The sequence below is a fragment of the Salmo salar genome, chromosome ssa25 (assembly GCF_905237065.1).
Source record: "Salmo salar chromosome ssa25, Ssal_v3.1, whole genome shotgun sequence".
Lineage (NCBI taxonomy): Eukaryota > Metazoa > Chordata > Actinopteri > Salmoniformes > Salmonidae > Salmo > Salmo salar.
This window is the reverse complement of record NC_059466.1, coordinates 29696720-29708443: the sequence shown is the minus strand read 5'-3', so window position 1 is coordinate 29708443 and position 11724 is coordinate 29696720. Positions and strand designations below refer to the sequence as shown.

Here is an 11724-nt window from a genome sequence, read left to right as displayed (position 1 = left end):
GTGACAGGGGTCTCAGCAGAGTCAGGCAGACAGGCAATACCAGTCTGTGACAGAGGTGAGGTGAATTTTTGCAGATACAACAGTTTATTAACTCGGTCCAGCAAACACTGAACAAGCCAGATGCTATTTTAAGGCAGTCTGACAAACCCCCAAAGTTGATTTCCAAACTGTATCAAGGGTTGATAGAGGTTTTCCCGATGACATAAAACATGTAAAAACAAAAATGTGAGGAAGACCTGGGAGACGCTATTGATGATGATGATGAATGGATACAGATATGTTAGAAAGCTCCGTCATGTTCATATAATCTCAGACATAAATGACTGCAGTTTAAGACCATCAATAGAACATACTATATGCCAGTGAAACTGAATATCATGCACTCAGAAATTGTATTCTGCTGGAGGTGTAAAGCACAAAAGGGGACATATTTGCATATGTTGTTGTCTTGTGAAGGCTGGCTGAATTCTGGCAAAGAGTATGTTCTTTTATCTCAGCACGTCTACAGATTCTCCCTTCTTGCTGTTTTTGTTTGCTTGGAAATGTTGATACTGGAGACTTATCAGAAGAAACTTTGTAACCTAGCATTTATAGTGGCTAATAAATGCATTGCCATTAATTGGAAGGTTGATTATCCTCCCACAATGTATGGAAGAAATGTCAAGTTATGTTCAGTATCACTAGATTTGTTTTAAGATTAAGGGTATACAGTGCAACTTTCATAAGGTCTGGATGCCTTATATGGAATACTGTACGACAAAAGGAGTCTGTATTGAAAACATGCCCACGGCAGGGGAGATTTATGCAATCCCTAGCTGCTGGGCTGCCCAGTCCAGGCCCTGAGGATCTACTGTACTGTTGTCACTCTGGCCTTTGCCAAACACACCAGAAACCAATAATGAATGTTTCAATAAGATCATCAAGCTGAGTGGGGTGTGTTAAGGCGCTTCAGGGCCGTGGACCACTAGGGGCAAGACGGGCTGACCCAGCTATATTGTGTGCAAGTAAAAAGAGCTCTACAGTACTTAGGCCTATGATATGAATTATATGGAGGGTGTATTGTTTCTGTGTGTTAATGTGTAAGTGTATGTGTGTTTTCATTTAACTTTTGTTTTTCAAACCTTTCCCTTGAGACAAAAAAAGTAGAAAAAGACATTTCTCCAAAAAGTACGATCTTTGTCCCCAAAGCGTAGTCTGGCTTTTTTATGGCGGTTTTGGAGCAGTGGCTTCTTCCTTGCTGAGTGGCCTTTCAGGTTATGTCGATATAGGACTCGTTTTACTGTGGATATAGATACTTTAGTACCTGTTTCCTCCAGCATCTTCACAAGGTCCTTTGCTGTTGTTCTGGGATTGATTTGCACTTTTCGCACCAAAGTACGTTCATCTCTAGGAGACAGAACGCATCTCCTTCCTGAGCGGTATGACGGCTGCTTGGTCCCAATGTGTTTATACTTGCGTACTATTGTTTGTACAGATGAACGTGGTACCTTCAGGCGTTTGGAAATTGCTCCCAAGGATGAACCAGGTCTACAATTATTTTTCTGAGGTCTTGGCTGATTTCTTTTGATTTCCCATGATGTCAAGCAAAGAGGCACTGAGTTTGAAGGTAGGCCTTGAAATACATCCACAGGTACACCTCCAATCGACTCAAATGATGTCAATTAGCCTATCAGAAGCTTGTAAGCAATGACATAATTTTCTGGAATTTTCCAAGTTGTTTAAAGGCACAGTCAACTTAGTGTATGGTAACTTCTGACCCACTGGAATTGTGATACAGTGATTTATAAGTGAAATAATCTGTCTGTAAACAATTGTTGGAAAAATGACTTGTGTCATGCACAAAGATATACTTAAATATATTTATAAAAAATATATGGGTGATTGGAAATGATGCAGACAATTGCATTGATGGAAGCTACAATCTGCAATATTAAAACTGATCTACCCCCCAATTTGTTTTAAATGCATTTTTATTAGATTTTTAATTATGCCCCCCCACTTCCAAAACCAAAGTTGCGCGCCTGTGGGTGTATAACTTTACCATAATGACCAACAACTTATTTGTAATGGAACTGTCACGGTTGTCGTAAGGAGAAGCGGACCAAAGTTCAGCGTGTGTGTCGTTCCACATTTTATTTTCACTATGAAACTATGCGATACATACAAAATAAATTGAACGAACAAAACAACAAACCGTTACGCAGCGTTACAAAATACACCTACTCAAAATCAATCTCCCACAAAACCCATGTAGAAAATCCCTACTTAAGTATGATCTCCAATTAGAGACAACGAGGACCAGCTGCCTCTAATTGGAGATCATCCCAAACAAAACCAACATAGAAATACAAAACTAGAATATGACAACATAGAAAAACTAAACTAGAAAAAAAAACTGTCTTGCCCTGACCTACTCTACCATAGAAAATAACAGCTTTCTATGGTCAGGACGTGACAGGAACCCATTAAACATAATGGCTATAATGAGTTAATGTCTAATGTATTGTCTCTAGAGCTGGAGGAGGGAGATGTGGTCTACATGCGTCAGGCCATGGACTTTGTAATGATTCTCTTAACAGTAACATATTCAGTGGCTTCCTGCTCTTCCCTATGTGAAGAGAACAACAATTTCAATGCTGTAATGATGAACTCAGCTTTCTGATGTAAGCAGTACCTGGGCTAAACTCGTACAATGTTCCTTTCTAACCAATAAATAGAAAAGCAAACATGACTCCAGTCTCAGTTGTATTAAGACAAAAGGTTACAAAATGTTTGAAAATTAACTAGTTGGAATTTTATAACATCATAGCATCTACAATTTGAATCATTGAAATGCATTTATCGTTCTGTAGATATATTTCTCTCCGCCAGAGGGCACAAATATAAATGACATCATCACTAAACAGCACAGAAGACCGCGCAGGACACGTGACGCTATTTTCTGATAAAATTGAATCAGTTCCGTGGGGGGGACTCCGTGTGTGTTGAATTCCAAACTTCAAACCGACAAAATGATAATCTACAAGGACATCATCACTGGTATGGACGAATATATCTGTATCATGGTATCTGTATTCAGAATTAACTGACGGGGTCTTTCATGGTTCCCAGTGCTGTGAAACCAAAGGCAAAGGCCTTGCACAGGCCCACACGTAACCTCAGTTGTGTATGATTTTACCATAACCTATTTTACACTAATACACAAGCTGACTACAGGAAAAGGAGAGCCGAGCACGCCCCCATGCTCATCGACGGGGCTGTAGTGGAGCAGGTTGAGAGCTTCAAGTTCCATCAGCGAAATGTCATGGTCCAAACACACTAGAGAGAGCACGACAACGCCTATTCTCCCTCAGGAGACTGAAAAGATTTGCCATTGGTCCTCAGATCCTCAAAAAGTTATACAGCTGCACCAGAGAACATCCTGACTGGTTGCATCAACGGCTGGTATGGCAACTGCTCGGCCTCCGACCGCAAGGCACTACTTTAGGTTAGTGCGTACAGCCCAGTACATCCCTGGGGCCAAGCTTCCTACCATCCAGGACCTCTATACCAGGCAGTGTCAGAGGAAGGCCCTAAAAAATGTCAAAGACTCCAGCCACCCTAGTCATAGACTATTCTCTCTACTACTGCACGGCTAGCGGTACCGGAGCGCCAAGTCTAAGTCCAAAAGGCTTCTTAACAGCTTTACCCCCAAGCCATAAGACTCCTGAACAACTAACCAAATGGCTAACCAGACTATTTGCATTGACCCCCCTCCCCATTTTTACGCTGCTGCTACTCTCTTTTTATTATCTATGCATAGTCACTAACTCTACCTACATGCACATATTCAGTGGTGTAAAGTACTTAAGTAAAAATACTTTAAAGTACTACTTTAGTTTTTTGGGGTGTCTGTACTTTACTATTTATATTTGACAACTTTTACTTCACTACATTCCTAAAGAAAATATTGTACTTTTTACTCCATACATTTTCCTTGACACCAAAAGTACTAGTTACATTATGAATGCTTAGCGGGACAGGAAAATTGTCCAATTCACGCACTAATCAAGATAACACTCAGTCATCCCTACTGCCTCTGGGCTGGCTGACTCACTAAACACAAATGCATCTTTTGTAAATATTGTCAGTGTTGGAGTGTGCCCCTGGCTAGCCGTACATTTTTAAAACAAGAAAATGGGCCCGCTGCTTTGCTTAATATAAAGAATTTTAAACGATTAATACTTTTACTTTTGATACTTAAGTATATTTAAAACCAAATACTTTTAGACTTTTACTCAAGTAGAATTTTAATGGGTGACTTTCACTTTTATGAGTAACTTTCTATTAAGGTATCTATACTTTTACTCAAGTATGACAATTGGGTACTTTTTCCACCACTGTACATATTACCTCAATTACCTCAACTAACCTTTGCCCCCGCACATTGACTCTGTACCGGTACACCATGTATATAGCCTCGTTACTGTTATTTTATTGTTGCTCTTTCGTCCTTTACATTTTTCTATTTCATTTTAAAAATTTGTATTTATTTATTCATTCATCAACATTTTTTAAAATGTACGCTTTTACCAAAGAGCACCTTCTGTCTACCAAAATCTACTATTGTGTACCTTAGCAGCGCTTCCCTTCCTCCTTTTTCTACAAGTTGATTTATTTGTTTACATCAGTTTATTTAGTAAATACTTTAACACTTATTTTTTCTTAACTGCATTGTTGGTTAAGGGTTTGTAAGTAAGCATTTCACTGTAAGATCTACACTTGTATTCAGCGCATGTGACAAAATGTGATTTGATTTTTGGGGCTTTTAATAAAGGGGACCCATTTGGTTTGGCAATGTAACAACAGGTGAATATTTACTTATCGTGAACGCTATGAGCTAGGTCGTGCACATCCTATAATAAACTAAACAGGTGCAGCTAATATGTGGATATTAGCTTGTTCAGTAGCCAGTCTGCAGCTGCTTTCCATGTGCATGTTGTCAAAAGGCATGGTCAACTAACACCAAAACACTCAATCACTGTACAGTCGACTTTCCACCCACAGGTCATTTGCACACATACTATTAGTTTAATGGTATGCTTCTAATCTAGTTATGTTAGCTTTGTAAATCTAGCAGCTCTTGCTAGTACCACAGCAGCGTCTGTAGCCTTTCTGTCAGCCATCTAACAAATAGTGAGCAAGCTCAGCTATGTTAGCCGGCGGCAGCAGGGCTTGGCCCTAGCCTGGGGAAAGTTTGTACAAGGTCTGAGGCAAACCAAATGTAACTTTGAACTATTAATGTGGTTTTAATTCATTCTGTTTTTATTGCAGGGGATGAAATGTTCAGATATTTACAAGATCAAAGAATCACCAAATGGGATCTTATTCGAAGTTCAGGGAAAGGATGCGTCTCCAATGCAGGTATATGCTCTATGAGTTTTGGGGCTGACAGATGAGGGGTATCAGGATTTGGAGCCAGTAATTAAGTTGGGTATCGTCTCATAGCTTTGCACTAAAACAGAGTTTATGAAGACTAGTCCTATCAGATGGTCTTGAAGTACAATAAGGTGTTTTATTATTATACTTTTTCTCCCCAATTTCGTGGTATCCAATTGGTAGTAGTTAGTCTTGTCTCATCGCTGCAACTCCCGTACGGACTCGGGAGAGGTGAAGGTTGAGAGCCATGCGTCCTCCGAAACACGACCCTACCAAGCCACACTGCTTCTTGACACAATGCCCGCTTAACCCGGAAGTCAGCCACACCAATGTGTTGGAGAAAACACCGTACACCGGGCGACCGTGTCAGGGTGCATGCGCCCGGCCCGCCACAGGAGTCGCTAGAGTGAGATGGGACAAGGACATCGTTGTCGGCCAAACCCTCCCCTAACCTGGACGACGCTGGGCCAATTGTGCGCCGTCCCATGGGTTGCGGCCGGCTGCGACAGAGCCTGGACTAAAACCACGCTCTCTAGTGGCACAGCTAGCAACTGCAATACAGTGCCTTAGACCACTGCACCACTCGGGAGGCCACAATAAGGTGTTTGACAGTATTGAGACCCAACTACTGAGTGACTCAGCACTCACTCTCCTCTCCTCCCTTCCCTCCCCCATCCCCCTCTCTCTCTCCCCCCTCCTATCTTCCTCCGGTCCTCCCCGTCCTCCCTTCAGATGGTCAGTAGAACGAGAACATTGATGACTCTTTGCTGGGGGCGAATGTGTCGGCAGAAGTGCAGGATGACGTCTGTGAGTCCAGCACGGTCAGTGGAGTGGACATCGTCCTCAACCACAAACTGCAAGAGACATCCTTCACCAAGGACTCATACAAGGGATATATCAAGGACTGCATGAAGGCGTGAGTGTGTTATTGAGGGGTGTATGTGTGATGTTAGGTTAGCCCTATCAGTCCCCCTTTGCACCCCGCAAAGCTGTAATTGTAAATTTTAAAAAGTCACTATGTGAAATTAAATACAATTTAAGGTGTGTGTGTGTGCGCACATGATCAAGGCTAAGCTGGAGGAGAACAACCCAGATGGAGTGAAGCCCTTCACGACTGGAGCTCAGGAGGAGATCAAGATGATCATGGGCAACATGAAGAACTACCAGGTAACCAACTACATCTACTACTGCCTAATAGCCCAGTCAGTTACACATGTTCTACCCGAGCTTGCTGGGTACTCCTAGACTTGAGGAGAACCTGGGGTGTATTCATTACGCCGATTCCCTTTCACTCATTTGGTCTCGCCCTTATCTCCTTGTTTCCGTTTCCCCAATCTCTCTCCCTCACTCTACCCTCCTGCTCCCACCTCACTCTCCACCCACCCTCTCTCTCCATCCTCCCTCCCACTGTATTTTTTTATTTTACAGGTGAGTCTATGAACCCAGATGGTATGGTTGGTCTGCTGGACATCCGTAAGGACGGCATCACTCCCTTCAAAGATGGCCTGGAGATGGAGAAATGCGCGAGTCCCTTTAGTTCAGTCTACTTGTGTAATAATAACACTTGTTATAACCAGTCTACTTGTGTGTTATAACCACTGTCCTTCCTCCTCTCTTTCATAGTAATACTCAGGTCTCAGAACTTTGTTTCTATTAGCTGCTGCGTCTCACCTGACCCACGACCAGGGACCAACCAGACGACTCCTCTGCATTACGTTTGGAATGGAAGTATTACATGATGCCCAAACCAAGTCATGTCTATGGGGTTGACAGAAGGGGTGCTGTGACAGTGTTACGGTATTGATCTTATTGATTATGGTGTTCAACTTTGAGTATTGCAGTGTTCTGTTAACTGGTATATTCAGGAAGTACCGATCAGAACATTCGGATAGAAATGTATAGAGTAGAGCAGATATGTCTCTGTCATGCAGAATACACAATATGTTAAATTTCTATCTGGGACATTCTATATGTCACACAGTTTGCTGTGGGATGATTTTTTAAACTCTGCGAAGACAATGTTTCAGTCCACTGATAGGTTATTCATTAATTGGTTATTATTGTTGATTAACTCACAGGCCTCCATTTGCTTGGTTTACAGTTACATTAGATGTGACACCCTTACTAAAAATAGTGGGATAGCTTAGGACTTCCTGATATGAGTTGTGAAAAATGAAACACTGGATAAAACCTACACAAATTTAGTGTTATTTTGTCAGAAAATGTAGATGCAACAGTCATTAGATTCATCAAATATCTTTTGATGTTACACCATTGGCCTTTTTCTTGAATAAATACGCTACATGACCAAAAATATGTGGACACTTGCTCGTCGAACATCTCATTCCAAAATCATGGGCATTAATAAGGACTTGGTCCCCCCTTTGCTGCTATAACAGCCTCCACTCTTCTGGGAAGGCTTTCCACTAGATGTTGGAACATTGCTGCAGGGACTTACTTCCATTCAGCCACAAGCATTATTGCAGTCAGGCACTGATGTTGGGCGATTAGACCTGACTCGCAGTCAGCGTTCCAATTCATCCCAAAGGTGTTCAATGGGGTTGAGGTCAGAGCTCTGTGCAGGCCAGTCAAGCTCTTCCACACCAATCTCGACAAACCATTTCTGTATGTACCTCACTTTGTGCACGTAAGGCATTGTCATGCTGAAACAGGAAAGGGCCTTCCCCAAACTGTTGCCACAAAGTTGGAAGCAGAGAATCCTATAGAATGTCATTGTATGCTGTAGCGTTAAGATTTTCCTTCACTGGAACTAAGGGGCCTAGCCCAAACCATGAAAAACAGCCCCAGACCATTATTCATCCTCCACCAAACTTTACAGTTGGCACTATGCACTGGGGCAGGTAGCATTCTCCTGGCATCCACCAAACCCAGATTTGTCCGTCGGACTGCCAGAAGGTGAAGCGTGATTCATCACTCTAGAGAACGCATTTCCACTGCTCCAGAGTCCAATGGCGGCTATCTTTACACCACTCCAGCCGACGCTTGGTATTCCACATGGTGATCTTAGGCTTGTGTGCAGCTTCTTAGCCATGGAAACCCATTTTATGAAGCTCTCGATGAACAGTTCTTGAGCTGAAGTTGCTTCCAGAGGCAGTATGGAACTCTGTAGTGAGCGTTGCAACCGAGGACAGACGATTTTTACGCGCTGCACGCTTCAGCACTCGGCAGTCCTGTTCTGTGAGCTTATGTGGCCTACCACTTCGCGGCTGAGCCGTTGCTGCTCCTAGACGTATCCACTTCGCAATAACAGTATTTAACAATTGGCTGGGTCAGCTCAAGCAGGGCAGAAATTTGACAAACTGACTTGTTGGAAAGGTGGCATCCTATGACGGTGCCATGTTAAAAAAAAGTCAGAGCTCTTCAGTAAGGCCATTCTACTGTCAATGTTTGTCAGTGGAGATTGTACGGCTGTGTGTTCCACTTCATACACCTGTCAGCAACGGGTGTGGCTGAAATGTCCGAATCCACTCATTTGTATTTATGTATATATAGTGTAGTTTCCCTCAAACGCTTGTTCTGTCACATTAATTGAAAGAAAATGTCAAATATTCCGAAACCGGTAGTTACATTATTTTATTAATTATTTACAAATGATAGTGCAAAGTTTCAGCTTCTGTAAGTAAAGTGAAGGAAAAAAATATTACAATTTCTATAAGCTGCACCAAACGACATAGAAAAGAACCCATCCAAAAGAGTGTTGCTTTAAGGCAAGTGTTTCAGTCTGGTTCATAGTGCAAGATCCCCACACACCATCCTACCAACAGCTGATAAAAAGTAGACCCTTTGTGATCATGTAGTTTTGGGTATCAGTTTTGGATAAAGTAAAAGACAAAAGAACAAAGACTTCCGTGATGGTAGGCCCTCAGGTCAATGTCTGTATCCCAGACAGGGTGCTCTGTTCTGGGCTAGTCACTCTTTATCTCCTCCTCTCCTCCCTGGTAGTGACGGTACTCTGGCTTCAGTTCCCATGTACTCTTGTGCGTCCCTTTAGCGTTGTAGACTCCTATCTCCCTCAGGATCTCCTTCAAGTAGGTCTACAGGAAACACACAGACAAACATCTCTCAGAATCTCATTTATATATGTCTATAGGAGAGAGGCTCTTTCTACAGTATCCATTTTCACACAGCTACAGCCTGCACCCTTACTCTGAAAACTAGAAGCATCTACCAGTGAGGCGAGTCTGTTATTCTTAGTGTCAAAAGACATTTGTTGTTGTTGATAATGTCCACCAGATGTCAATAGTGGGTAATAGTTGACATTCCTCCTCCAGATACAGGTCTACAGTATGTGTTCTGATTCTGTTCAACTTATTACGGTATGACTAATCAGGCCTCAGGTTACTATAGTTCACTCTGACATGCTGTTCTCCCTGTGAAGCACCCTGGAGAAGGTTACAGTTGTGGAGTCTAATCTATCCTGGAGAGAGAGGGTTACAGTGGTGGAGTGTAATCTATCCTGGAGAGAGAGGGTTACAGTGGTGTAGTGTAATCTATCCTGGAGAGCGAGGGTTACAGTGGTGTAGTGTAATCTATCCTGGAGAGAGAGGGTTACAGTGGTGGAGTGTAATCTATCCTGGAGAGAGAGGGTTACAGTGGTGGAGTGTAATCGATCCTGGAGAGAGAGGGTTACAGTGGTGTAGTGTAATCTATCCTGGAGAGCGAGGGTTACAGTGGTGGAGTGTAATCTATCCTGGAGAGAGAGGGTTACAGTGGTGGAGTGTAATCTATCCTGGAGAGAGAGGGTTACAGTGGTGGAGTGTAATCTATCCTGGAGAGAGAGGGTTACAGTGGTGGAGTGTAATCGATCCTGGAGAGAGAGGGTTACAGAGGTGGAGTGTAATCTATCCTGGAGAGCGAGGGTTACAGTGGTGGAGTCTAACCGATCCTGGAGAGCGAGGGTTACAGTGGTGGAGTCTAAACGATCTTGGAAGGCTGAGCAGAACCGCTCGCAGCGCATACTCACTTATGGAAATGAAATCAGACAGGACAGTGAACAGGTTGCTGTTTGTGTGTGACTAACCACAGGTTGCTTGGTGACCTCCACCAGGTCTTTGATGTTGTAGTACTGGTGTTTCTCAAAGGCGGAGAAGAGCATGTCCATCACCTGCTGTCTGTCTGCCCTCACCATCCTACCTTCAGCCTTCTTCTTCTTCTCATACTCCACCTACACAAAACAACCCACGGAAAACCCACACAGGAGCAAGGAGGGAGCATGGTAGAAGTGCACGTTACAGTTCCAAATGTGTATTGATCCAACACTACAAAGATATGGAACCTTCAGGAGCATGCAAGCAGACACACACTGATTTTAACGTGTGATATGGTAGTGTTCTTACGTTAGCAACATGGTTGGATACAGGCTTGAAGTTGTTGGTGACAGCCTTGTCCATCTGCTCGGTCAGACGCTGGGGCTTGGTAGACACCTCAATCTGTAATCTGAGGAGAGGAGGATACAGTATAGGGTACATTCTAGAACAGTCACAGAACTGTTTGAGAGAACCTGAGAAATTATTAAAATGAATGAAGATATAGGGTCTCATTGAGAGAATCAACCCAGTGGGCAGAGCAGTGAATAGAACACACAGCAGAACAATAGCATCCACTATGCTGTACAATGGTTGAATAATGCATATAGCCATTTAGTATAATGTACAGTACTGGCACTGCTGTGCACATACCAAGGCAGACATGCATGTGCTCAAACACACAGGGAGAGGCTCTACCCAAAATTACAACCAACTAATTGCACCATTACCGCAAAAATGGAAGAAGCAAGTTGAAGGGGGAAAAGTAAAGAACTTGTCGGTATATCAGTTTAATATAAAGGAACCATTTTTTTTTTTTTACAGCTGCGCCATATAAATGGCAAAATAGTTAGGAAGAGATTTTTGATGTACCAATTCCATGCTACATGGTTTATGAACTGATACGCAAAACGACACTGGACTCAAAAAGTAGAATTTTTCAATTTAAATGATTACAAAAAATTCTTGCAACCAATAGAATGTTTATATACAGTTTAAGTCGGAAGTTTACATACACCTTAGCCAAATACATTTCAACTCAGTTTCACAATTCCTGACATTTAATCCTAGTAAAAATTCCCTGTCTTAGGTCAGTTAGGATCACCACTTTATTTTAAGAATGTGAAATGTCAGAATAATAGTAGAGAGTGATTTACTTCAGCTTTCATTTCTTCCATTACATTGACAGTGGGTCAGAAGTTTACATACACTCAATTAGTATTTTGTAGCATTGCCTTTAAATTGTTTAACTTGGGCCAAA

The 11724-nt window shown here is 42.4% G+C and overlaps 2 protein-coding genes across 2 annotated transcripts in view; one reads left to right on the top strand and one right to left on the bottom strand.

The window, feature by feature from the left end:
• The first annotated feature begins 3011 nt into the window (after nucleotides 1-3011).
• On the top strand, nucleotides 3012-7110 carry LOC106586523 (translationally-controlled tumor protein homolog). The gene is given in 6 exon segments (XM_045707622.1): nucleotides 3012-3039; nucleotides 5314-5326; nucleotides 5328-5403; nucleotides 6162-6338; nucleotides 6460-6585; nucleotides 6837-7110. Coding segments are annotated over 6 exon segments (597 nt in total). The 3' UTR covers nucleotides 7014-7110.
• A 1884-nt stretch (nucleotides 7111-8994) lies between these two features.
• The window catches only part of gtf2f2b (general transcription factor IIF, polypeptide 2b), a 43618-nt gene continuing 40888 nt past the window's right edge, over nucleotides 8995-11724 (bottom strand). Inside the window, exons 6-8 of the mRNA XM_045707702.1 lie at nucleotides 10776-10875; nucleotides 10460-10603; nucleotides 8995-9473 (exon numbers count right to left, since the gene is read on the bottom strand). Of these exons, the coding sequence (XP_045563658.1) occupies nucleotides 9345-9473; nucleotides 10460-10603; nucleotides 10776-10875 (373 nt within the window). The 3' untranslated portion in view covers nucleotides 8995-9344. The remainder of the gene's footprint in view (nucleotides 9474-10459; nucleotides 10604-10775; nucleotides 10876-11724) is intronic.